At 38.5% G+C, this 27,286-nt stretch overlaps 3 protein-coding genes across 4 annotated transcripts in view; 1 reads left to right on the forward strand and 2 right to left on the reverse strand.

Moving 5' to 3' along the window:
- Positions 1-59: 59 nt before the first annotated feature.
- LOC124167873 (DNA polymerase epsilon subunit 2) lies at positions 60-11,899 on the reverse strand. Of its 2 annotated transcripts, none has more exons than XM_046545930.1 (10): positions 11,789-11,899; positions 11,563-11,710; positions 11,303-11,481; positions 8,179-8,413; positions 7,304-7,425; positions 5,951-6,092; positions 5,636-5,871; positions 676-859; positions 426-602; positions 60-346 (listed from the first exon to the last, which is right to left on the reverse strand). In XM_046545930.1, the coding sequence occupies exons 1-10, from the start codon at positions 11,854-11,856 to the stop codon at positions 260-262; spliced, it is 1,578 nt and encodes a 525-aa protein (XP_046401886.1). In that variant the 5' UTR covers positions 11,857-11,899; the 3' UTR covers positions 60-259. The 2 variants fall into 2 exon arrangements, with proteins under 2 accessions (XP_046401886.1, XP_046401887.1); XM_046545931.1 differs by having other exon boundaries at positions 11,563-11,730; positions 11,789-11,861.
- A 27-nt stretch (positions 11,900-11,926) lies between these two features.
- Positions 11,927-14,053, forward strand: LOC124167874 (eukaryotic initiation factor 4A-III). The gene is made up of 7 exons (XM_046545932.1): positions 11,927-12,095; positions 12,239-12,574; positions 12,774-12,996; positions 13,120-13,374; positions 13,481-13,588; positions 13,670-13,797; positions 13,921-14,053. The coding sequence occupies exons 1-7, from the start codon at positions 11,957-11,959 to the stop codon at positions 13,935-13,937; spliced, it is 1,206 nt and encodes a 401-aa protein (XP_046401888.1). The 5' UTR covers positions 11,927-11,956; the 3' UTR covers positions 13,938-14,053.
- LOC124167872 (splicing factor 3B subunit 2) overlaps positions 14,054-27,286 on the reverse strand; it is a 37,220-nt gene continuing 23,987 nt past the window's right edge. The window contains exons 6-11 of the mRNA XM_046545929.1: positions 26,410-26,822; positions 24,554-24,770; positions 23,659-23,796; positions 18,166-18,431; positions 17,279-17,627; positions 14,054-14,226 (exon numbers count right to left, since the gene is read on the reverse strand). Of these exons, the coding sequence (XP_046401885.1) occupies positions 14,158-14,226; positions 17,279-17,627; positions 18,166-18,431; positions 23,659-23,796; positions 24,554-24,770; positions 26,410-26,822 (1,452 nt within the window). The 3' untranslated portion in view covers positions 14,054-14,157. The remainder of the gene's footprint in view (positions 14,227-17,278; positions 17,628-18,165; positions 18,432-23,658; positions 23,797-24,553; positions 24,771-26,409; positions 26,823-27,286) is intronic.

The following is a 27,286-nucleotide window of genomic DNA, read 5'->3' on the forward strand; positions in this document are numbered from 1 at the left end:
ATAAATAAGAGCTTATGAAATTTAATCATGAACATGGGGATTGGGATAATAGAAAATAATAACTATTGTATCACTCAATTGAGTGAAAACTCGATTTATTACGAATGTAATAATATTTACATAGGAATGCATAAGTTTACAGTGACATTTGGAAGGCTTAGCCAACTTTAATATTTCTGCTATTTACAAGGAATCGTGGAGGGAACAGAGGAGAAAGATCCGCTTTCATCGTAATATAAGGTAGTTGCGGGTGACAAAGTCATTCATTTGGTATTTGACTGTCTTCAATCAGGTTGGAAGCTGGGCAATATGCCTTGAAAGAAAATTCACTCTTCGGAAAAGAACCCTGAAAGACAAGAGACAACAAGTTAATAGAAATACATAAGAGTAATAACAATTTTTTCACAGTTTTCTCAAGTACTTACTGGATTTACAACTTGACATCCCATGAAAGAGGCAGTGAATGAACTGAAATTATCAGCAACGACCACAACGTCTGGCAGTGGGTAAAGGGATAGGGCATTGTCAAATGACCAATAGATTGGACAAACTGTCAATGGTATTGGCGATAACGTTGCTTGGCAAATTATTGTCTTGGCAAACTGTAATATAGAACATTCAAATGAGTACCGCAATCAACTGCACTTAAACAGAGAACAAAAATTATACACCTACATGGTCAGGTATTTCTCCACTTGATGGAAAATGAATAGTATTCCTGCAGAGTTTGGTTACCATATCATGCCTCAACACTATTATCTCTTTGGTGCAATATTGTATCCGGCATGGGTTACTCGCAAATATGGCCGAAGGTATTTTCTCACTGAATTCTTTGATGACAAACCGTGGAAGAGGAGTTCTGGAAATGAGATAAGTTCAAAATTTATATGGTGACATCAAGAATAACTTCATGCCAAAAGCGTTTTCATGCCTATAAAGTTACACAATGGGGTTATGAACTCAATTTTTCCAAGTGTGTAAAAAAAGTCCAAGGAAAACCTTAGCCTTTTAGATCCACCAAACTAATGACACACTAAAACAAAGACACATCAGCATACAAAGTAGTTAAATAACCAAATTCACAAGAGGCTTTGGCTCATTACGGCATAACATACAGAAAATTTCATCCATTCATGAGTGAAATCAGATACAGGATCTACATATCTAATCCCGCCACATGTATCCAGCCATTTAATGTAACTGTACACGCGGACATCAACATCAATTAGCATAACACAATTACATGAATATTTAAATGTGTGAAAGCATAAATGCAGAAGTGAATGCAAACACTATTCAAAACACATAATCTCTTAGTTGGAAATTTATGTTCCATTAAAACCATAATAGCAAATGTACTTGACATGTTCAATTTAAAGGATAAAGTAATCAAGAAATTAGTGTCATTTCAAGCCACTCATTCCTACCATACATTAATACTAGTTGAGTTCATGAGGAGGAGAGGAGCATGTGGTAGAGGGTTTACTGAAGACCCTTCTTCAAGAGGGTAAAATAAAAAAATCACCCTCTCGAAGAAGTAAAATTGGAAAAGTAACTTTTTTTTTCTTGAGACTTCTCAGAACTTAAATTAAGCTAAATTTCTGATGACATATTTGTATAATATTGAGAGGAGTTGCTAGCACTGCTGGATGCATAACAGCAAAAATTTTATTCGTCAAATACTTCAAGGGGCTGGACTCCTCTAGCTCCGCCCTCAGTTGTGGGAGGGGTGGGCCAATCCTGGCTGCACACCGCATGACTAAGGCCTTGCACAATTACTCATCCAGAGAGCAAAATTTAATCACTTGGATGTTCCAGACTAGTAAAATGGTCTGGCTACATAGTGCATCAATACGTGTGAGTAATTGTACGAATGCATGAAGCAAATTATAACAGGTTCTATTTCCCATTCATGCATTTGTAAAAGTCTGATGATGCCTAATCATGTTCATTCATGTATGCATTAACACATTCAGTGCGAAGCACGTCAATAGGATAATTTCCTTCATCAAAGAAAACGAAAGGCATTGATTGCGATTTGTTACCCACCATTAGTGTATTCATAATTTAATATTTATACAAATTATTTGGTTTTAGAAATCCCAGTTTAGACGAATGGCAATGGTCAATTTTATCCTCATTTGAAAAAGGCCAGATTGGTGCCCATGCAATTCCACTCCACGTGACGTCACAGGGACATAGTTTCTATACGAGTAGAAAGGAGTTTTACATCGTCTGAGATTACCAACGCACGCATGAGGCACAGAGCTCAGGGAAACATGTCTTAATAATCATCTTTTAAAACTGACTAAGATCGGAAAGTTTCCTTCATTTGACAAGGTATTAACAATCCTTATTTAAGCCAAGCGCTACCTGCCAGCTGGGTACTTCGCTACCTGGTAGCAGCACTTGGAGCTCGCTCCAAAGTCACCTCACAGGGCAGCACCGGGAACTAGAAATTCCTCACACTGGCTTTTCCCAGAATTCATACTTAGCCATCACGTTTTCGCGCGCTTGAAAATTTTCACTTTTCATTTAATCGCAAAAAATAGATATCGTCACTTAAAAATCTAAAAGTGAGAAACACGTACTCCAGGGTAATAATCTTTCAATTTAGGCAATAAAAAAATAATAGGAAACCACCCTATTATTACCCAGTAATTATTAGTACTATTGCATATTTCAAAATCCTCTGAAATTGTGAGCAGAGGAAATAATATTAATAACATCTGGTCTGGCATGGCGGAGACACATGCGTCTCATGATGAAAATACCAACTTTACAATTTCTACAAAGCTGAAAAGTGGAATCTTTACTGTTGGTTTTTTTCATTTGGATGTGCATATTTATTTTTTTTAATTATAAGTGGAAATAAACTTTCCTGCAGAAGTTGCAGATAGTTAAACATTAAATCAATAACGAATAACTCCGTATGTGACTAATATCCACTTGCGAGTCTTCCCATTGTGTGTATGTCCTTCAGCAAGTTTCCTTCTTTTGAAGTGTCGTTTGTAAAAACATGGATTTGAACAGAATTTATGGCGCGACAACCTCCCTCTATTTTTCTTGCTTATTTTAATGGCAGATTTTGACGACTTTCATGAAAATCAGGACCGCATTGAATGTTTTAACAGTACCTCCTCCGTGTTTATGTACTTCGTAATCAGGCCTTCAGAATGGAATAACTAACCCAGCTACGATAGGAGATACAAAGGGTTATGGATATCTGAGATAAATAGTTTTAACCATATTGTCAACACTCCTGGCACCAACTTATCCATCACTGAGCGACCTTTGAATGGTTATAGATGATTATAGAGATTTGCCCACACTCCTTTCATGCTCTAAAGATGAAGTAAGATTAAAGCTGAAATAAGAGTGGTTGATTGATGAGGGTGCAAGAAATAAAAGCTAACATAATCCTGTAATAACCTATATATGTAATATGGTGACTTGAGTAAGATTTATGTAAAGACACTGTTGACACTATTTGAAATCCATGTTAAGTCAACACAAAGGCAGTAGTGCACATTTAATACAATTTTATTAGATTCAATATTTTATTAACTTCAAATACTTTATAAAGTCATTGATTTTCATAAAACTGTTGGCAATTTCCATGGTGGTAGCCACTCTGCCATTGTCATGACGAATCCACAACTGTCCCAAGCAATCAAAAATTTCTTACTTGATAGAGGTTAACCATTGTATCCATTTGAAATAAGATGAGGTTAATTGTCCTTACACATGTCCAGATTTTGGTACATTAATAATACGACTACTATGAGAACCACCCACTCCACCAGTCATGAGAATTCACTGTAACAGTTGAGGCTAATGCTCCAGAAAGAAAATTTATACGCGTGTATGCAATCATAGGATATCATGCTCCTTAACTTTCCATCCACCTCTGCACTGACATAAACCATTGTAGGAATGAGGGGATGTATATCCTAAATCCATAGGATCCACATTAGCTCTTTGTTGGAATATATGCTACCTGGGATACACCTCAATTGCTTCTTATACGCCTCTTTTTTTGATTTTCTGATCAGTTTTGCAAAGTGCAACCCCATCTTATGTGTTTATAAGGGTTTCAGAGCAATTAAGGCCTTGAATTCCATGAAAGGCTAAATAATTTAGTAAATGCAAGATTCAGCTGGACAATGCCAAAATCACTCATTCACAGACTTCCAATTGACATTCAGTGTGAAGAACAAACCATATGGTCATAAAATTAAAGTATCTTCAAAGAATACTAAAGCTATTTAACGTTGAGAATTAATGAAGTTACAGAGGCAGAATATTTGAAAATCCACTTCAAACCCAGCTTCTAATGCGAAATGAAGAAGATCTACATGAAATAAACGAATCAATTCAGCCATGATATAAGACAGAGAACTCTAGGTAGGACCTGAAATTCACTAAGTGATGTACTGTTTTCCACTTTTGTTTCTCATAAATGCCATTTTTTGTGCCTGGCTACAGCTAAGCTGAGAAATTTTTTCATGGTGAATTGCCACATGGAGGTTCCTTTAATCTATGGCTACATTTAGAGGTTGATTTCAGTTATTCACATTCAAAACATTCAAATGAATTCCATCTTGAATTTTCCATGGAATTAAAATAGCATACACAATTACATCAAATGAAGTGCATCTAAGTATCTTAAACAAGTCCTGGCTAATATAATCACTACTATCAGGATTTCTCACCAGGTATTACTTACAAGTCAAGGGGCAATCTAGACGTTTGAGATTGCCCCAATCAGATTTCAGAAACCTTTTCTTGTGTACCTAACTTTCTTAACCATTTTACACTTATGTGAAATCACGAAAAATGATATTGGCCGAAATTAACACACAGTACTCTCTGCTAAGGTGCTTGAAAACTTGAGAGTGTGACATACGTGAATGAACATTCTACAGCCATATAACAGTTGAAAGAAAGAAATTCCTTAGAGGACATACGCATTACTAGGCAAAAGGGAGAAGTTAAAAAGGATGTCAGTGGGTGAAATACAACCATTTAAACAAGTGAAAAAACACAATAAAACCAACACCCATGCAAGCTCACTCACTCACCTGGCAGATTTGCCAAGGGAACAAGTTTCTGCATGGGTCTCAATCACGCAATCAACTCAATGGAGAGCGTGGCCGCAGATAGGTTTCAAAATATCGTAACTCTTGAGGCCCTTAAAAGACTTAGATTCTTGCATGCAACCAAAATGACCAAGAGGGCAGGATAATTGGAAAATTAAGGAACTCAAGATGAAGTTTTGCCAGTTGTGATCTGGCATAAAAGTACATGATCACCATATCATTGTATTAGTTTACTTATTATTGCAAACTACTATACATCAAGTACAAGGATTAACAACAGTAAATTGAGTTTTTCAAACTTGGATATGACGGTCCTAAAAAATAGGACTAACGGACTTATGGGCTGGAATATCAAAACACTTTGATTGTTTTAGTTTTTCCACTAATTTCAATGCAAACCTTAGGTCTCATAGGTATGTTTACACCTTAAGGTTTCATACCATCAAAGTCATCATTGAACATTAGGACAACTTCTAGAACATGTAAAAAGTACTTCCATTAAAAAATTATATCTAGTCATGAGAAAGTCTAACCTTGGTAATATGTTTGCAGAGGCAGGATCTATTGGACCTGGAACAAAAATAAATCTGCTATTTTGAAGAATTGGTGGATATTCCACTATTATGTCAGCAAGGTCCTTCAGACAGGATTTGAGGGTATGTGCATACGTGCTCCTGTGTTGGGTGGACAAGAAATTACCCATCAACACAAAAGCTATCGGAGGGAAATGAGAGTATCCTCGGAATAAAACTTTCAGCTTTTGAAGTACCTGGAAATATTCACATCAAAGTCAGATTTAAATGTTGTCATGGATTAAAATACAGGAAAAAAAAGATTCAATTGCATACCTTAATCTGATCCAGCCAAACATCAGACAGAAAAACAATTATTCCATCCTCATTAGTTTGCTCAATTTTGAACAACTTGGAAGATGATTTGATATTTGTTGGTGATGGACCTCCGAAAACATTTAGATTACCAAAATAAGCTCTGAAATGCCACAAAAAAAATATTTTTGAAGCAATATTATGATAATTCTAGGGGACTCTAAGGCAAAGTTAAGATGAAAGCAATGAGTAAAGCACATTTAACTGATCACTTTATCACAATCATCATTTTAGAAAAATGACCATTCATAAACATAATTACAGTAAAAATACAGCCATACATATTTCTGTCACAACCAAGTATAATTAATTGTCTCTGTTAAAGGAGTCCAGCTCCAAAATAAAATGTAACACAGCAACTGCATGAAAGGCAGGCTGAGCAGTCACCCTCCCTGAATGAGGGCATTCAGGGATGCTGAGTGCTCAGAGCACCCACTCACGTCAGCACAGGAGTGGAGAGCCACGTAGCATAATCTCGGCCTCCCTGAATGGCAAAAGCTGAGTGACATGGAAGTTTTTGAATCATCGCTAACAACACATCATTTGGCACCTAGGATAAACCCAGTGTGTCACATTGCAACCACAGCAGAAAAATTCATGCATTATTCCTCGTTATCCAGGTAAATTTTACAAAATTCCACGCCAATCTTATGTGATTACATACTTCTAAAACATGCTCAACACCCCACAGAAAATATTATTTTCTCTTTCCTTGGAATGATATAGTTGTGCTGTGTTCTTTTTTTAAAAAGGCCTAACGAATTACACTGATACTAATAATTATTCGCATTAAATAAAGAAGAACTATGGAGTAATATAGGTACACCCCACGCCCATTCCTGAGTTAAATAGGTTTCCATATTCCCCAAGAAGACAACAAAATAAGGTAAAAACAAGGATATATAAATTTGTTCACTTGCCCATGGATATTAAAGGGCTGGTTTCCAAGAACCACACATGCATGGTTTTAAATAAGCGATGTGCAGTGGAGAGTTCACAGATATAGGAAAGTAGTTTGGAAAGGATGGGTCACATTACAGCACCAAGCCAGAACTAAATTTTCAATTTCATGCCACACAGTCGCATTGTGCAAAAGCAGCCTCAGAGGCTACTGCGACGTGATACGCGAATATGATAATGGAGCATGATTGCACTCTTGTACAAGTGGCGATGCTTGAAAACAAGCAGCATGTAAAGTAACTGGAGTGCAATCATATACTATGTCGCACATCACTGAGCCACAGATGCCCGATTCTTGGGAACAAGAAGACATACTTGAATCTAAGACATTGCTTCTGAAAATATTCAACTTACCTACTGGTTTCTGATGACTCTGCTGGAGGGAAACCAATAGCCTTAGCATGAAAAACTTTATCATCATATACTCCTTCAGCTAAGACAAAACAATTCTCTGTATGAAGGCCTGAATGGAATTTGTAAGACAAAATTAAGGAAAATATCTAAGTAAACAGCTTATACCCAGTGAGAAATGGGTGGTGGAATCCACGTGGAACCCACGTTGATTTCAAGTGGATTTGTGGTGATTAGCATTAAATGTTAAACAGAATTTCTAATTTGTGGAACTTAACTCTCTGGTGACATTGCGTCATTTATCATCCTGAAACCACGCTAGTTATGTGAAAATGTATCGCACATTCTATTTTTATATAATTCGTGGAAAGGCAGCCATGAGAGCACATGAAAAATCGTAGACACATATATAGAAGGTTTAGATATAGAGTGGTTGAGGTTTTAATGGTTTTAGGACAGCACCAACTGCTGTTTTAATTTTTCCACCAAATTTCCACGTGGGTTCCACGTTGATTCCACGACCAAAAACACGTGGTATCCACGTTAATTCTCCACGTGGATTCCACCACCCATTTCTCACTGGGTACTACTGCAGATGAATATATTTGGTCCAAAACATACAAAGCATTAACGATACAGAGAAATGATTCTTGAATCTTTTTTAAATGAATATAATATATGTAATGACAAATATGAAATTAAAAATTAATCAGCTGAATATAGCTTCAACCATAAGCAAATCCAAATATCACGCAGCTACAGACTATTAGATATGTTAATACTTTGATCCTCTTCCATTTCACCAATTATTGAATAAAAAATTGTCACCAGCATGGAGGGGAAGCAAAAAAATTAAGATGGAATTCATAAAAGGATATAGTTCCAGTTAAGTCCAGACGGACTGAACCAGTTGGGTCTTCCAGATAAAACCGCCCTTCTTTCATCTGTGTGAGGAGGCCTAAGACAATAATATCCTTGAGCCGCACAGAGGAACTCAGCAAATATTCTATCATTGGAAGATTAAATTTCTGCACGGCTTCTTCTTTATCTTCTCCCGGCAGAGCAGGTGTGAACACAGAATGACGTAATGTACGCTGCCTCAATATTGTGTATCTGTTCCCAAAGTAAAATGAAGAAATCAAATGAATAAAACAATTTGCTTGGTTAAGTATGTGTCATCACAAACAGTGGTTGGTAATATTTACTGACACTAAAATTTTAATTTGAAGTTATAAATAGAGTGGAATTATACCAATTTATTTTATCAATGCATGTAATACTAGCCAGGCAAATTGAAGAACAGGGTCACTAACATTAAGCAACATAATATGTATACATCTAGATGTACACAATCACACAAAATGCCTGCCCTGCACAGAACTATGTAGTGGCTTTGTATGCAGACACACTCAAGGGTGCAAATATGCACTAAGGGTGACATTTGCCATGAAAAAAATTGCTGGGCTTAACCAGGATTTGAACCCAGATCTCTCAGCTGCCACTCAGGTATGCAACAAAGTCACACCACCGAGCCATCGTCTTCCTAGGCAGCATTCAGACTGCGATTATCGAGGAAAAAACCAGCCCATTGTCACTCTAATGTTAAGCTCAGTCAAGACACCTTAAATCTAGCCATACTCTCCTAAAAATTGTATCCAATAATCACTGGGATCTGGACCGTAAGGATTTTACTCTTCCTGCCTCCCTGCCGGCCTCGGTGGCGCCGGGTTAAAGTCCCCGACTGCTAACCTAGAGGTCACGGGTTCGAATCCCGCCTGGGTGGTCAGACCACCATCCAGGGCATGGATGTATGTGATTGTCAAACAAGTTAATTGTAAGAGAGGACTATCTAGTCCTAAATTCACTTGTGAAATAAAGACGACATTATTACTAATGGGATAATGTACACACATTGTTGCCAATATATCTTCCCATTCAAAGTAACTTCAAATTTACCCAATATTTGAATATTATTCAATTCAAACTTCTAGCTTACTCAGAAACAACATCATTTGCTCAAACCATGGTTTTTGAGTATCAATACCATGCTACTAAAAAAAACTAAAAACAACCGGAAAATAGCCAGTAACTCCCTTTGAAGTGCTAGAATGCATGTCTTAAATCACAGGGCACACAATGGAAGAGTTTTCAAGGCATTCAGCAAGTCACAAGATGATCATTAATGAGTCACCATGGAAGTTTCTACCAAAGAGCATCTGTGTAGATATGCCACAAGGAACAGTTTCAATGACCGTCCAACTTAGTCTCATTCATGCCAATGGGTGTACCGTCCACACAGGTTCACATGAACCGAGATACAGAGTCATAGCAATTAGCAGGAAACATAAAAATACTTATGCTTACGATTTATAGATGTGAAAAATGAAAGAGAAGAAACCTTGTGCTTTCACATGAAATACTTATTCACACATTTAAACGACCATGGTTTCAACGTAAGATGCCATCATTTACAGAGGTCCATCACATCAATTTATACCAGGCGAGGAGGGGGAGGGAGGAAGGTAACTAGGTTGAACGGATTGGTCAACAGAGATGAGGGAGGGGGAAAGAACGTGGTCATATGGTTTGAAAAAAGTTAGGGGGAGGAGGCTCCCTTAGGGAGGGTATGGCAGGTGGAGGGGGGGTTCAGGTGAGAGAGAGGCCAAAGGGTTCGTCATGTCATTAGCCCTGGAATTTAGGAGTGGGAGGTTTAAAAGAGGGGAGTGCGAGTCATACAAAAATTCGTTTACAATGTTGTCATTGGAACGTACATGCTGCAAAATTTCCATCTGTTCCATAGCATTTAATCTAGGTCCTTTAGGTTCAACATGAAGAACTTCAAATACAAAATCACTTTGATGACTGCTTTCTAACAAATGTTTCCCATACAGTAATGTAGTCTTTCTATTCCTCATGCAGGCTTGGCGTTCTTTCACCCATTCTTGAAATTTTCGCCCCGTTTGCCCAATATACACCAGGTTGCATTCACATTTTAACCTATACACCCCACTCCTTTCTTATCTTGGGATGGGATCCAAACACCCCACTCCCCTCCACCTGCCATACCCTCCCTAAGGGACCCTCCTCACCCTAACTTTTTTCAAACCATATGACCACATTCTTTCCCAATTCCTCATCTCTGTTGACCAATCCGTTCAACCTAGTTACCTTCCTCCCTCCCTAAAAGCCTGGTATAAATTGATGAGATGGACCCCTGTAAATGATGGCATCTTTCGTTCAAATCATGGTCGTGTAAATGTGTGAATAAGTATTTCATGTGAAAGCACAAAGTTTATTCTCTTTCATTTTTCATAATGAATCGCTTTTACAAAGTTACGCCTCAAACTATCAATTTTATTTAAAGATATATTTATTGAATGAGCAGAAATCAACCACAGATTCCACTGGCAGAACAGCATTTCATTTGCTCCCACAAAGTGGTAAAACGTAAATGGGTCTGGCTGTGCCAAAAGATTTAAGAGAAAAAAAGTTGAATACTTGTCAAAACAATACTTTGCGAGTCGAATGCTGTGAACGTAGGGGTATATCTAAGAAAACAACTCGACGATTAATATCGCCTTCAGTACCATGGGAAAGAGGGATTATCATTAAAGAAGATGGAAAAGTGAGGCTTGATACGTATCCGAGTACTAGTACTATCCGAGAAGTCACGACATAAAGATGACAGGTATTAATCCAAGGGCGCCCAAAGAATTGAGCGAATCTGAGGCGATGTTACCTCTTCCCCTCACTGATTTCCAGATTTTAAAAATACCGAGGGTACTATAGTTAACCTAAGGCACAGTATCTTAATAGCTGCCTCATGGAGATCACAAATGTGCATATAAGGGCAATACAAATCTATATGAAGATGTCTGGAACAAATAATCAAAGAAAAACATTTCCTCCGACAAAATTTAAAATCACGCACCCTTTGTTACATGTGAAAAAAACTCAGACCCACGAAAGAACATCAGAGGCAGTGACGCTCATTAGGCTTACCGGTTTTTAAATAAGTCGGTTTTTGCTTGTGCAGCATCAAAAAGACAAGGAGTTGGGGAACTAGCTGGCAGCATTTCAAACTTTTTCCTCTCAACGTTATACATAAACCTTGGAACATCAAAAGCGTCGATGACATTGAGGATTAGATCGGTTTCATCAGACTCCGATCTGATACATTCCTGCAATAAAAAGAAAGGCAAACAAAAGTAACAGGACATGTTATGTACTTCTTTCCACCGTAGATAGATTCCTTCATCTACCTGGATGGCCAAATCAATATGACTTTTCTCCACTACAGCATTCGGCAGCGCCTGGCCTCTTATATGCTCTAAAAACTTCTCTAACCATTCTTCACGCTCACTTTCTTCTACAGGCCTCAACAATTCCAATAGCTGCACGCATACATCACTAGATAGAAACAAATATTTCTAAAACAATTAAAACTTGGAAATAAAATACGCATTTTACCACTTTGTCCAGACTTACTTCCTCAAATTGTATCCATTCAGCTTAAATGTTGACTGTATATTTTTCTTCAGTTTTAGATCAGCCATGTTCCCGCCGTTACAGTCTATTTGTTTGCGCAAATTGCTGCTGAATTGTTTTGTTCCAGATTCCGTTCCTTCGTTTTGAGCAATAATTTGTGTCAGGAAAATGGCTGCCCGGGGTAGACGCGTCTTGCAGGAAGATTTATCAAACGTAGAATTCGAAACCAGTGAAGATGTCGATGTCGTTCCCACTTTTGATAGCATGGGATTGCGGGAAGAGCTCCTGCGTGGTATTTACGCTTACGGTAAGTAAATACGGTCCCTATTCAATTTTGTTACCTCGCGTTGTTTTGGTGCGTGTTTGTTAACAAATTTTGAAACATGTTAAATTTGTCCTCTATATGCTTATATTGTGGCTTCTTTTAATCGTTTGATATTTCGTCTGCAGGATTTGAAAAACCATCAGCTATTCAACAAAGATCCATAAAACCAATTGTCAAAGGGAGAGATGTTATTGCTCAGGCACAGTCCGGTACTGGTAAAACAGCTACGTTCTCCATTTCAATTCTTCAGTCATTGGACACTACTGTGAGGGAAACGCAGGTTCTGTGTCTCTCCCCCACAAGAGAATTGGCAGTTCAAATCCAGAAAGTCATTTTAGCTTTAGGAGATTACATGAATGTTCAATGTCATGCTTGTATTGGAGGAACCAGCTTGGGCGAAGATATAAGGAAGCTTGACTATGGACAGCATGTCGTATCTGGAACCCCAGGACGAGTATTTGGTCAGTGAATTGATATAGTTTACCTAAATTCCAAGAACACTTTCAATAGCATATTAGTTTTCAAATTTTTATGCATATCTCTAGGAGCATGCTAGATATTAATATTAACGTTGGGAATTACTGATGGAAAAGTTAGGTTGTGCATGTGATCTCTTTTAACAATGAATACTCACCTTCATGACTTCTCAATCCTTTTCAGATATGATAAGGAGAAGAGTCCTTCGTACCAGATCTATCAAAATGCTTGTTCTTGATGAAGCGGACGAAATGTTGAACAAAGGTTTTAAGGAACAAATTTATGACGTATACCGGTACCTTCCTCCAGCAACACAAGTTTGCCTAATATCTGCTACACTTCCCCATGAAATATTGGAAATGACTAGCAAATTTATGACTGACCCCATTCGTATCCTTGTCAAACGGTACGTTAACAATATTAAACATTTTTTAGTCGTAATGCATTGAAAACTGTTCTGTTGATACTTATTTACATGGCGGAACAAACCTGTGTTTTTAATAAACTGAAAAAAATGCATATTTTTCAGTGATGAATTGACCTTGGAGGGAATTAAGCAATTTTTTGTGGCGGTTGAACGAGAAGAGTGGAAATTCGACACATTGTGTGATCTCTATGACACACTCACAATTACTCAGGCAGTCATCTTTTGCAATACGAAACGCAAAGTCGATTGGCTAACGGAGAAAATGAGGGAGGCAAATTTCACTGTGAGTTCAATGCATGGTGACATGCCTCAGAAGGAAAGGGACATAATAATGAAAGATTTTCGATCTGGACAAAGGTGCGTATTATTCTTCAAATGATCATGGTTCTCATTGTCACAGAAGGGCTTGCATTACTATCTTTACTCCAATATTATTTAAAATATTCTATTTTTGTCTTTTTAGTCGAGTGTTGATATCAACTGATGTTTGGGCACGTGGTATTGATGTCCAACAAGTATCATTGGTCATTAACTATGACCTCCCAAACAACCGAGAATTGTACATTCACAGGTATACTCTTATATACTTCTCACATTCATTCATTTTGTTTCTGTAGAGAAAACAAATTTTAATTGCTACTTATAATCCTAGGATTGGCCGTTCAGGAAGATTTGGTAGAAAGGGTGTTGCCATCAATTTTGTGAAGAGTGATGACATCAGAATCCTTCGAGATATTGAACAGTACTATTCCACCCAGATTGACGAAATGCCAATGAATGGTAAGTTGATGGAGGTGTAAATATGTTATAGGCGTATAATTTGTAATATCTGTAAGAGAGATGCAATTCATTATAGGTTTATGTTAACTTCATATTACTAATGGTGTTTTTTTTTCTTTCCAGTGGCTGATTTGATCTAATTGAAAGGACCACTTATTATACTTAACTAATTTTAATGTTTCTAATGAATGTGAATAATGCACTTGAATGCTTACTGCATTTCTAGGTTTATGTACAAATAAAGCGGATAACTCAATTTATGTGTAAATTTTTATTCTATACGTTGTTAAAATTACACTTACGGATGCCCTTAGTAATCTACTAAAGCATATCTGTACAAGATTGTATGGATATAAGAGCTTAGAATTTGAATTCTTTGTATTTTTTGGCTTGCTTGTTTTCTTGATGCTGCTGACGTTTTCTTTTGTTCTGAAAAGAGAAGAAAGATAACTCCATGAAGCTCATTGAATATTCAATTCCAAATTAGACATGCATGGGCAAAATGAAACAAACCATTCTATCACCAGGTCCCTTCAAATCATAATGGCAATCATCCCTTTCCTATTTGAAAAAAGCCATCATACCCTAAGTACATACATGCATTCAAAATTTGTATAAGTCCTGGATTAATAGAAATAAGCTTGATGTAAGATGACTAATTTAAAGGTTTTCACCATACTAATTCTTACATACAGCCTCGGATTGCCACCAGGACTTTAACCAATAATTGAGACTCGCACACATGGGCAAATTGCATAAACGGGTGAACGTCTAAATGCATGAATGCCAAAATACACTGTTACCACCCAACTTGTGCGAATGCATGCATAGAAAATAGAACCTGTTCTAATTTGGTTCATGCATTCGCACATGTTCCATTCTGGTTCGCAAAAATCATTCATGCAAACATTAACTTGTACGTGTTAATGTATCATGAAAACAGGCCTTAATAGTTGGCGAAGATGGTAGTCACTCACATGGAGAAAGGTTTCTGTCGTTGATTTGGATGGTAACTTTTTTAAAAATGCTTTCTCACATATATTCCCTTCCTGTGCAAGGTTAAAAATTAATCCCACAAATTTCGTTAATAAGCTTGGTTTGAAATAATGAACTTCGGTAATAACAAAGAAAACTCCTGGGCCACTTAACCTCATTAAACATACACAGGCTCCACTGTAATAAGTGCATTTCTGGAAAAGACTATCCTTTCTTTCTCAAACAATTATTATGTCCAAAGAAGAGAAATTCAGAACTTAATATGGTTGCTGCAAAACAATTTGCATTGCAGGAATTTCCTAGCTAAGGAAATAGTATTACTTCCATGTAAACACATAGACAAAGTACTATGTGGAATTAAAACAAACACCAAAGGGAGTACTTTTCCGAAGTTGCCTTAAAATCAGGGTCTCTGAGGGCAAAAAAAACAATTTGACCAATGGATTACACAGGAAAAAATATTAAATTAATAAATTAAATATGAAGAAGGTAAATGCCAAAGTTGTATTTATGAATTCCTTTTTATATAACTTCAGAGGTGGAGAAACCTCAAAAATTCATAAGGGTAGTGGAGGCAAAAGTCATGCTAACCAGCTACAATGCAGCAGGTGTAGCAAAGCTCAGTGGCGCAGCGAGGGGTGGGGTTTTGGGGGATAAACCCCCCCAGAGCTTAGAGAAATTTTTGAGTTTAATCCATTGTACTTAATTTGATTGATATTACTGATAGAATAATTTAAGGATTATTAAAATATCCCTCAGACAGCCGTAAAACTCACCATTTTCAACCATTTATCTTAAAATTCCGCAATTTATTAATCTCGCACCTACCACTTATCCTGGTGGGTACAACATACCCCCACACATCCCGGTATTAGTTGTACCTAAAACCCCCCCCAGCCTTAATTCCTAGCTGCGCCCCTGGCAAAGCTTATAGGAATAATAGATACTTTCACTTTGAATCTCCCTATGTCTTTGTTGCCACACAAGTGATACTCTTTTGGTGTGGACTCCATGGTTCTTTCCTTGCCCACCCTTTTCTTATTTCCCAAACAAGTCACACTATTTTCCTCTCCTTCCAGAATCCAGTTTGAGTCTTCCCTTTCACTTCACGGCAATGCCAAAGTAGGTAAGCATCGTAAGGGAGGTAACTAAAGGCCTGTTTACATGATAAATTAACACGCACGAGTGAATGTCCGTTTGCACAAATGATTTTTGTGGACCGGAAAGGAACATGAGCGAATGCATGAACCACATTGGTATAGGTTCTATTTTCTGTGCATGCATTCGCACAAGTTGGGTGGTTACACAGTGTATTTTGGCGTTCATACATTTAGACATTAAACTGTAAGTGTTAATGTACCGTGTAAACAGGCCTTTACTTCCCTTCCAAATGCAACCCATCCATCCCCTTCATCTTTCTCTGGCTGCGACCGCTCTTTCCATTGACTATGGAACCCATCATCTTCCATCCTGGTATCATAATATTTTAACTTATACAAGTTTAAGTACATTTATGAGAACTACTTCAATCAAATGGAACTGGTAAGGATGCAAGAAACAAATAGGAATAGTTTCTTTTTACTGTTAATACATTTAAAACAGTAGGGTGAGTTACAAGGTGAATTTTTGTGTTCATTCTAAGTTTCCACATCCACACATTAATTTGTACGCCATGCACAATAAGGCCTTTGGGTTTTCCCACATCCTCTTTCAGACATTAACTTGGCATTTTTAGATAGCATCATGGATTGATGGACCAGGGTCATACTTCAAGGAAATATCTTTCTCTTTCATGAGTTTTGGTGTTGCTTTCATTATGAGAATTCCAAGGGAAAACCAAAAACTTACTACAAGCCTGGAAATTTCAAGCCTGCTTTCCAGCCCCCACCATATTTCTCAAAGACCACATGAGGCAAGCACATACAGTAAACTCTCGTTAATACGAACAACCTTGTTACGGAGTCCTCGTCATGACGAAACAAATCATTGGTCCTGACGAAAAGGCTTATCTAATCTATAGTAACAGAAACGTTATTAAGAAATTTTCGAAATTACGAAACTCAGTCCCGGTCGTTACCAAATGAACTTCATTACAAAGGTCCAGCAACGGCATTTTGGTGGATGTACACTATGCAACATATTTAATAGATTGCGGAATTTTAAGATAAATGGTTGAAAATGGTGAGTTTTAAGGCTTTCTGAGGGGTATTTTAATAAACCTTACACTATTCTATTAGTAATATCAATCCAATTAAGTAAAAAGGATTAAACTTAAAAATTTCTCTGAGCTCTGGGGGGGGGGGTTTATCCCCCAAAACCTCCCCCCTCCCTGCGCCACTGAGAGGATGCACCCAGTAAGCAGTGGAGGGAATGTGGCAGAAAAGAGCAAGACATCAAAAGCCAATCATAGAGGATAGGTACATTGCTGGTCCTGTATCCCCTTTTGAATGGACCTGCTCGAATATCAATTAGAGAGAAGACAAACCTTCTGTCGAGCGACATGTTCCACCAACATGTCAGACAAGTCTTCCTTCTGTAACTGGGATTGCTGTTCTCGGAGGGTCTGCTCATATCGCTGAGCCATTGCTTCCGTGTCAACGAGATCCAACTCTGAGGGATCAAGCGCCAACTCGACAGTTCCAGGGCCCCCAACACCCATTGCCTCGGCTCCAGTGCCGAGCCTGCGGCCAGGAGGGGGTGGGGGAGGTACCCCTGGTGGTGGCCCCCCAGCACCAGTCATGTCGTATATGTGCGTGGACGCCATCATGGCAGCCCCTCCAAGGCGATCCAATCTCTTCTCTGGGAGAACTTGATACAGTGCAGGTGTTTCCCCACTGCAAGCACAAGAACAAAGGACATGAATTAAGACAACTAAAAACCTTTCAGAATTCATGGACCACTGCAATATAACAGAGGACCTATGAAAGAGACTAATTTAATGATTTGCATTTCTCTGAAACAATTAAGTCGCTGCATAGATAAGCACATTCTGTTTGTAGCCCACTAAAGACTACAAAAATACTAAATATAGCCAATAAATATTTTTGACCCAACTATTTCAGAAGGTCAACTTTTAGGAAGTTTAGCTGTATGACCTTCTACAGTCAAGAAGAATTCCTGTTTTTTCCTTCAACTGGTCAATTACTATGAATTCTATGATTTACTATTATTCCGATTGTTGACTATGTTTATTTCATACTTTTCAGGGCCGTTCAGGTGTATTCATTTGTGGAAATGTTGGCAAAGCAAAAATAATTTTGACATTTCACTTAGGGAGACCAACCCGTTGAAACCCAAAGAAATTCTAAGAATTTTTACAGAAATGCATACCGCACTAATAGTAAAAAGCACATTTATAAGCTTCATACTTACCCTTCCATATCACTTTCAATCTTGCGCTTACGAAGCTCAATGATTTCTGGAGTCTCCATGCCGGCTGGAATGGATGTGATTCCAGAGGGTGTGATGAGGCCCTCGGCTGGCGTGACGAGGCCCGTGCCGTCCTCCTGCCCCTCCGCCCCGCCCTCCACCCCCTCCTCCTCCTCTTCTTCCTCCTCCTCCTCCTCACTCTCCTCCTCAGATTCCGACTCCAGCTCTCCCCACAGCGTGTGGTCAATGTCCTCCTCAGGCACAGGCAACTGCCAAGGCAACAACAACATTGAATCTGGCCTTCAAAATCATATCTCCATGTGGTACATACTCAACGTGTGAATAGTACGGCCAAGCAGTGTCAACTCCCAAACTCACGGACTTTCACTCGGCTGGCAGTGGAACCAAATGAACACACTCAAGCTTTGAGTCGTAATTATTTGATGGACCAGGATCGTTTCCCAATAGGAGGGAACACCCAAAATTAGAAATTGGATTTCGTTATTTTAAACCAAAAAGATATGAATGAGAAACACACACGCCAAATTTCAGAGCTCAAATTCGATTTTTAACCGAGATAATTAGCATTAAAAGTCCGCTAGGAGCATTGGCCACGCCCACGATGCGAAACGTATTTCTATTGGCTGACGCCATGTGATGTGTGAACCTCATGAATACCGCGGGAGTAACTCTTGAAGAAGCCGTAAACACATTGGGTTCGTGGAAATAGTGGCCAAAAGTTTATCATCATGGTGAAACAAAACATTAATTTTTTCTGGCTGACTCTCGAAATGTACTGAAATTATCAACCGAGGTTCTGAAAAATTTTTTTTGTACCAAAACGAATCATTTCATTGAAATGAAACTTCTTAAGATGAAATGTTTACAGTTTTGAGAGAGACAGTCATCACGGCAATTATAGTGGGAGGTTTAATTTGTGAACATACCATTGTAAAATCCTTTACTTATTAATGGTTTTTAGTTTCCGGATGTAACTTATGAAATAAATTATAAAATGTGCTATAGTTATAGCTGTTTTCTTGCTCTCTGAAGTGAGGAAGTTCGGGGTTCTCTCTGTTTCTTTTAGGATTAGCATTCAAGTTTCGTTGGAACAGCATTTTTAAAGCAGAGGCATCGCTTAGGTCAACTGTGCTCCTGATAATTTTTCAAGTCAGTTTCGTACTATAAAAAATGGTAAACAGTTGTCATCAAAATGACAGAGGAACTCAGAGATCGGGATTTTTACTTGAAAATATCCGTTGGTTCCCTTATATTTACATCTGAGTTACACGTACAGTCACTTTCATAAGTTTTAGGACAAAATTTGTGGCACACTTATGCTTCTAAAGGAAATTTAGTATCCGATACTCCTTTCGTAGTTTTCTGCTGTGCTCCACTAACATTCCGCTTGTGAGTGAATATATATATGTACTCAAAGGGAAAAATTACTTTATGCTGCAAATTTATCATTCCGCCTCTATTTATGCAGGATGTAATGATTATTTCGTATGCATTTACTGCATACTTGAACCGGTTTTCACCTTTACTTTTTATAATACTTATTTCTTGAGTAATTTTATGTTACCGAGGCGACCAAGTGGCCATCGATTTGAGCTGTGCTAGTGAAGGTTGAAAGATCGGGACTGTCTTTCATAATTTTTTCAGCTTGTTCTCTCGTTTTCTTTCTTATTTACAGGTTTTTTGTATTCGCAATTTCGCTGTCATTGCTAATATGCTTTCATTGAAGCTAATGTAATTTTTTTAAATGAAGAAAAAAATAGTGGATAAAATCCTGACGCCGCCGTTAACGTACAGTTTGAAGTATGGCGAGAGGAGTCGCACATTACATTGTATAATTTGACACTTATTCTTTTTTGATTGATGATAGTTCAAACTATTTGCAAGTATTCATTCAGTACGCATTTGCCTTTGGTTTCTTTGTTTTGTGGTAAGATTAGAAAAGTCAAAAAAGAAAGAAAAGTTATTATTTACTATTTGTGCTTTTATTAATAAATCTGGCGGCACCGTGACTTAAATGTGCTTATTTCTGCTTGTTGTGAGTAATGTGATACAGTGAAACCTCGATATAACGACACCCCACGGTGCACTAATAAACACTCGCTATAGTGAATTGTCGCTTTACCGGAGGTGGAGCAAATAATAGCCAATATACCTGTTGCGAACAGATATACAGGAACAGGAGTGGTGCGGCAACAGATAAACATCTATCCGATAAACGTAAGCATAAATCCAGACGAAAGGCGATGTTTTTTTTGCATCACTAAATTTCCTTACTCAAATAACGACTAACTATTCAAACAATTTATAAGCGCCGCATTGAATAAAAATCATGCAAAGCATTGTTTCGTCAATCATTATATTTATCGAACGACAGTTTACCACATAAATTTGAGACTGAGCACTCCATTAACTTCATTTCTAACAGATCGCTAGCAATTACAGAGGTTAAGGAGTCTTCATGAAAGTCTTCCGGCGGTGAAACCCTCGCTATGGCGAGAGCCAACACCGAAAGGGTCTCGTAAAAACGAATTTTTTAACACGCTTATTATAGGGTCAATTGAAGGTGCATCGGCTATCTCTCGTAATAGCGGGGGTGTCGCTATAGCCCGTACTTGCTTTAACGAGGTTCCACCGTATTGTAGTATTTCCTGGAGTACAAATTTGTGATTATGATGCATTACTTTGTACTATTTGACACCTCACCAGGTGAGCGTCGAAGACCCTTTCCGTTACAGTAATTGGATTTTAAAGTGCAAGATAGAAACAAAGAGTGAAAAACGGGGCAGATATGTAATAAATGCACACGAAATAATCATTAAATCCAATATAATGATATATTTGCAATTAAAAAGTAAAATTTCCCGTTAAGCGTGTATGTATTTAAGCACATACGAAATTTTGTGATTTGTGGCCAAAGACAACAAAAGGAGTAATGGAAACTAAATCCCATTGAGAAGCAGGAGAGACTTACATTAAAATGGCCATCACAAATTATATAACAGCCCATTTCTGAAGGAATATGCTGTCTCCGTGCAGCATCGTACCACCGCCTTCCTCGGTCTGGGTCGTTTGGCACAGCAAAAAAATACTTTTCTTGTTCGTACGTAGGTTTCCGCGGTGATTACTTGAGTTCAGCATTCTTTCGGGCTGCATCCGCGTCCGTTGTCGAAGAACCACAACAGTTTCGCCAGCTCTCCTGCCAGCGTCCTCAGGTGAAGGATGAAGTGAAGCTTTTAGTCCTCTCTTATATAGGCAATTTTTTGGCGCCAATTCGGTGGATTTCTTTCGACCAATCAGGGAACGTCCTCGTATTTGCGTCGAATATACCTTTTCCACGCGCTGTGCAAAGGATAGCCATCCTCCCTGTTAAAGTTCGCATGCGGCATCACATCACCATCCCAGCCAGAAGAGCTCACTAGTGGCTACTCTTGTTAACCGAGCATATAAAATTTGCGACTCGGACTCAATTGCCAGCGAGAAGAAGCACCTGACATCATCCTTACTTAGAAATGGATACAGCGCCAACATGGTCCTGAAAAGGGCCGAGAAGGAAGAAAACAGAGGACAAGTGCCCGCGACGCCTGACCCGGAAGATGCCACCAGGCCGGATCCGAAGGCTTATGTCACCATCCCCTTCATCGCAGGGACGTCTGAGAAAATCGCGAGAGTATTGAGGAAGCATGATGTAGTGACCAGGTTCAACTGCGTCACTAAGATAGCTGACATCCTACCCGGGCCCAAGGACAGAATTTCACCACTACTCTCCGAAGGCGTGTACCAAGTGCCATGCTCTTGCGGTAAATGGTACATTAATGATACATGCAGAGCGCTGAACACCCGTATGAGCGAACACCGAAGAGCGACCAAAAACAAACAGTTCAAAGCCTCTGCCATCGCGGAGCACGCCTGGAGTGAATCCGGACATTCAATTTTATTTGACGACGCCAAAATAATTGCGAGAGAAGACAAGTACTTCCCGAGAATAATAAGAGAGGCCATTGAGATAGTCAAAAGACCAGCGAACTTTAACAGGGAGGATGGCTATCCTTTGCACAGCGCGTGGAAAAGGTATATTCGACGCAAATACGAGGACGTTCCCTGATTGGTCGAAAGAAATCCACCGAATTGGCGCCAAAAAATTGCCTATATAAGAGAGGACTAAAAGCTTCACTTCATCCTTCACCTGAGGACGCTGGCAGGAGAGCTGGCGAAACTGTTGTGGTTCTTCGACAACGGACGCGGATGCAGCCCGAAAGAATACTTTTCTTGTGTTTAACGAGAGGTAGATTCACATTAGGCACACACAGTACACATAAGGTTTCCTCCCACTCATTTAAAATTCTGTTTCATCTACCATTTATTTATACTTGAAATAACGCCTACGATAATGCACTCCTTATGCAAGCAATGTGGATATCATGAGGTTCATACGTCATCAACATGGCGTCGCCTGAGAAATACGTTTTTGGCGCGGAATTCAAGTTGAAACTTCAAACTCTTCTAGGGGAAAAATTATCCAGCGCTCAATGGTAAAATTTGGTGAGAGACTTTCTAATACCCATTGCTTTATAAATCAAGCATAATATTTGGTAGTGTAATCCCTTCTATTGCAGACAGTTCTACAACCATAGATGCGAGGACAAAAAATGGTAAAATCTTTGGAAAGAGGATAATTCCTAATATAGGTGAGCAACAAAATTTCAGGAAGAATAAATGGGAAAAAAAAATCCCACGAATTCACCTTTTTCAGCTAAAATAAAAGAATAACTTATGCACATCCAAAGCTTAAAAACGAAAAATGTGTTAAATCACATCAATACAAACATTACAATGGAATTTGTGAAGCAAGCAACTCTAAAGTTGGCAAGGGAAGCTTGGTTCCAAGCAATATTTCTACCAATAATCCCAAGAACCTGTGGTACCCACTGTCGATGACGGATTTTAATAAAGCAGCTGCACCATAAATAAGACAAGTTTCTACTTCTCTATAGAACATGAGTCCAAATATCAAGACAAACGGTGATGATGAGACCTATGATGTTTAACTCTTTTGCTGCCGTATCTAGACGTATTAAAAAAAATTAAGTGGCTGAAAAATTTTAAAATCTGAAATGTTGCTAATTCTGGAAAATAGCCTTGGCAGTCTTCGTACATCCCACCTGAAATGGTCTGGCAGGAAAAGGGTTAAAAGCAAATTCACAGTATATATTCAAATTTGAGAAGGACCAAAAGGTGGATCTAGGGTCCTACACAGTATCTTCGCAAGGAGACCCATCATCAAATAATGTTCCTTGATTGTAGTGCACATTGGGTGTACCTTTACTACCTAATCTTAACAATCTGCAATTTTATGATAGGCAATAAATTTTACAGAGCATGAAGATCAAAGAACAACAATTTTATGAGAAATCAACATATTTGGAGGGCATCGATTAGAAAGAAAGAATTAGGCTTTAAAAATAGGTAGAAACAAACCGAGTAATCCTGAGTCTGGGTTCCAAATACATCTCCATAGAGAGGACGGCCGCTTTCGTCAACAGGTGGTTTACCCCAGCCTCCAGCATGGTAACCAAATGAGCAGCCGTCAGGGATTGGAGCGTTCAAACCTGCAATCTGAAATTGACGCAAAAAAGGTTAAAATTGCACAGGAATATTTTACACCATAATCTTCCATACACATAATGGATGAATGATACAAACATGGTGTATTTATTGACATGGTCTCAGTTTGTAGCTCACGGTAATATCTTTACTCTGGCAGCCGCGGATACATGTGCGTTATCACATCAGATAATAAAAGTAAGGACCTAAGGAAACGTAGTACAACAAGTAGTTTCAAAGGATAATTTAAAAGAAACCCTCAAATATTTGATCACACATGAAACACCTAAATTATCATTTTGTTCAATTTTGAGAGGATTCGAAAGTCACAGAAGCTAAAACAAAAATATGTATATCTTTAATGGAAATCTACCTCCTCATGAATAGCATTTAATAAACAGTAAACATTTTATTTGTTACAAATTAGAATATCAGCAACTTTTAAGTGTCACAAGAAAAAAGTAAAAAATTACCTTTGTATTTTTTATTTAAATTATAAGGCTTTTTAACTGACTGAAGTAAATAACCCCTCAAGCATAGAGCAGAAAATTGTGCTTTCCAAACTGGGTTCCCACCACGCTGAGAGAAATAAGGGTATTTCTAAGATTACTCATGTTCACGGGAATAATTCAGAAATCAAGCCTCAAAAAGTATGCCATACAGAAGAGGGATGGCAACTATATAATTACTTTTGTAATGTATTACTCTTTCAAAGTCATCCTGAATGCAGCCAATGTGAAATCACATTCATGTAGAGCCTGCAGATTACCTTTAGATTGGGATAAGAAGGTGGTGGGCCGTATCTCTGCATGGCAATGAGCCAGGGTGGGGGAACTTTGTGTGCCGATGGCCCAACCGGCATTCCCAATGCAGTCCTCAACTCTTCCGTTAACTCTCCCGGCTTCTTCTCCCTCAGCCGCGTCTCAAATTCTTTGCCCTCATAGTACAAATCTCCGTGAATGGTCATTCGGGGCTTGGTCTGCCACCTGCAAATGTAACATTGTCATCAAACCGTGATGACATTCAAGTAACATCACTGTAAGAAAAAAAACATACGGCCAGCACATTGGGACACGTAAAATTACAAGCATTGAAAGACCAAACAACAAAGACAAGGTACGTTGATATCCTGACAAACATTACTCCTCCTAGGCAATAATATTTATGTTTACTGGCATGTTCTGGATGTAGGACTATGGGCCACTCACAGTCCCACTTTATATTTCCTCCTAACCGTTCAGGCATAAGTCACTAATGTTTCATGCTCTCAAGAATTTCACAGAATGTGGAGACAGTAACAAAGGCTATCCTTAACACGTTGACCACCATGCTGTTATAGTAAATATTTCCAGTGATGCCAATGATGTTTTATCGTCAGTTACGTTTCATTGGTAGTTGTCACATAAAAATATGCATCATTAAAATGAATCTAAAATGAATTTCACTGTATTCTGAAGTAATTCGACCTTTGTGACCTCTTCAGTCATGGCCCATGCTAAAATAATCTCTCCCGATAATCTTTGTTGCAAGAAATCCCTCGGCACTCAGTCGCTCAGTGGCCAGTCGGTAAGTACATATAGTAAAAGAAACGTTATTACAAAATTTTCGCAAATAGAAATTACAAACTTCTGTTCCGGTGGTCATAAAATGAACTTTATTACGAAGTCCCACGTGTAAGATACAGCATTTAGGTGGATATACACTACGGTACATCATAAGCATTGCGCATAAGTTCATAAGCATAAGTTCTCCTCGTGCACTGTACCCATGACCGGCGATTATGGTTATTTCTTCAGTAAGATATGTGTACTTCAGTACCCAATCGTCATTTAATAAGCTTCAATTCTGTGGAACCATGGTGATTCACTAATTACTGCTCGTAAATAAGTCCAACACTAATTCCTTTTCTAGTGAAAATTTGATTTATGAGCTTTTAGAGACACAAATTTTCGAAAAATTAAAGTATGCCCTAAATTTCAAATTTGGCACCATTGGAGTTGGTCAATGCGATGCGGTGTGGCATCAAGGAGATTGCACTTTGAGCCCAGTCTGAAGCAAATTTATTTAGAATATATCCCACATATTTGTTATCGTGAGTTAACGCATTGTAATGCAGTCTTGCAATCAGTGGGATACCACACTTTTCAATACCTTTCATAGGTTTATCAACTCATGGTCTTGGAACGCATCTTGTTTGTATATTGAGGATTTACTGAATTTGTTCATAATTTAATAGGTATGTTCTTTGAGATGATTCCTTAAAGAAAGACTCCTAAGAAGTTTGTTTTTACTAACCTCTGGTTTATCAGTCCCGCGAACTTTGTAATAACGAGAGTTTACTGTGCTTACACAGCCATTTTGTTTGGCTACAGAAGGCCCTAAGTGAGTGCAAACAATGGACATTTGAAACTTTTTAACAAACTCATCAAGTGTTAAAGTCTCTTGATAATTTTTAAGACCAAGTGCATCAATGCATGCAAGTGACTTATCAGTTACCCCACACTCTGATTTTGGTTTTAGCTTGATCACTGGTTGGACAATTATAATTTTAACATCAAGCATAGTTTTCCAAAATTTAGATAAAAGTGAAATCACAGAATGAAAGATAGAAAGAAAGGCACGTACTTGAAGAATGCATCATGAAGCTTTTGGTAATCGATGTCGATCTTTCCTAGTTTGGGTCGAGCCCTCTCCCTCATCTTTGCCTTCAGAGTGCGCTGATCTTCCTTCTCCTGCAGTGCTGCCCTCATTTCCATGATCCCAGTGCGTTTGATGAAGTCGGGCAGATCAAACGGAGGCTTCTCAATGCCCCTCTTCCCTTGCAAATACTTCCGCTTGAAACACCAATGCCGCGGCACAGCCACAGTGTTCCGGTGAGCTTTCAGTTGTACCAGCAGTTTGGGATCGCGGGCAGTAACGTCGTGCATCTCAACAACATCTGGCCGACTCACCAGCTGCTTCAGCTCAGCAACACTAAGTCTTGTGAGCCTCTTCAGCTTACGTTTCGACAGCTTGGACTTCTCCCCTTCCTGTTTTCTCTGCAATATTTAAATTATTTCTATTAATATAGACTTGCTAAAATAGATAAAAAATAGATGCCCTAAAAGATATTACGTATGTACCGGGACTACAGCAGATTAAAGTAGAGCACTGATTACCGACCCCTCAACAAATCCCCACGTTGACTGCCTTGCCCTCCCTAATTCTCCCTTTCCAACATAGGTGGAGTTTTGGGGGTGAGGGGGAGACTGGCCCCTCAACTTAAATGGTAATTTGTCCAAAAACAGTGCAAGTACAATGAAATCAAAAGCATTTTCAATAAATTTTAGTCTTAGATAGTACGTTCTTAAAATGCTGTTTCAGACTAATGCACAGCTTTTGGTCATTAAGAGAAACAGTTAATGCATAAATACTCATTGTCCTCTATCATTCCTCTGCAGAACTCGAGAAAAAATCCTGTGCAAAAGGTGGTGACATTGAGTTTAGCAGTTTCTCAGCCCAT

This window comes from Ischnura elegans, chromosome 11, assembly GCF_921293095.1.
Source record: "Ischnura elegans chromosome 11, ioIscEleg1.1, whole genome shotgun sequence".
NCBI classification, from domain to species: Eukaryota; Metazoa; Arthropoda; class Insecta; order Odonata; family Coenagrionidae; genus Ischnura; species Ischnura elegans.

Coding starts and splice junctions, on each gene's coding strand:
- LOC124167873 (XM_046545930.1), bottom strand. CDS start 11,856: ATGGCTGATCTAAAACTGAAGAAAAATATACAGTCAACATTTAAGCTG. Junction 6,093..7,303: donor GAGTCATCAGAAACCAGTAG/GTAAGTTGAATA, acceptor GTGGCATTTCAG/AGCTTATTTTGGTAATCTAA. Junction 603..675: donor GTGGAGAAATACCTGACCAT/GTAGGTGTATAA, acceptor TCTATATTACAG/TTTGCCAAGACAATAATTTG.
- LOC124167874 (XM_046545932.1), top strand. CDS start 11,957: ATGGCTGCCCGGGGTAGACGCGTCTTGCAGGAAGATTTATCAAACGTA. Junction 12,096..12,238: donor GCGTGGTATTTACGCTTACG/GTAAGTAAATAC, acceptor TTTCGTCTGCAG/GATTTGAAAAACCATCAGCT. Junction 12,997..13,119: donor ATTCGTATCCTTGTCAAACG/GTACGTTAACAA, acceptor CATATTTTTCAG/TGATGAATTGACCTTGGAGG.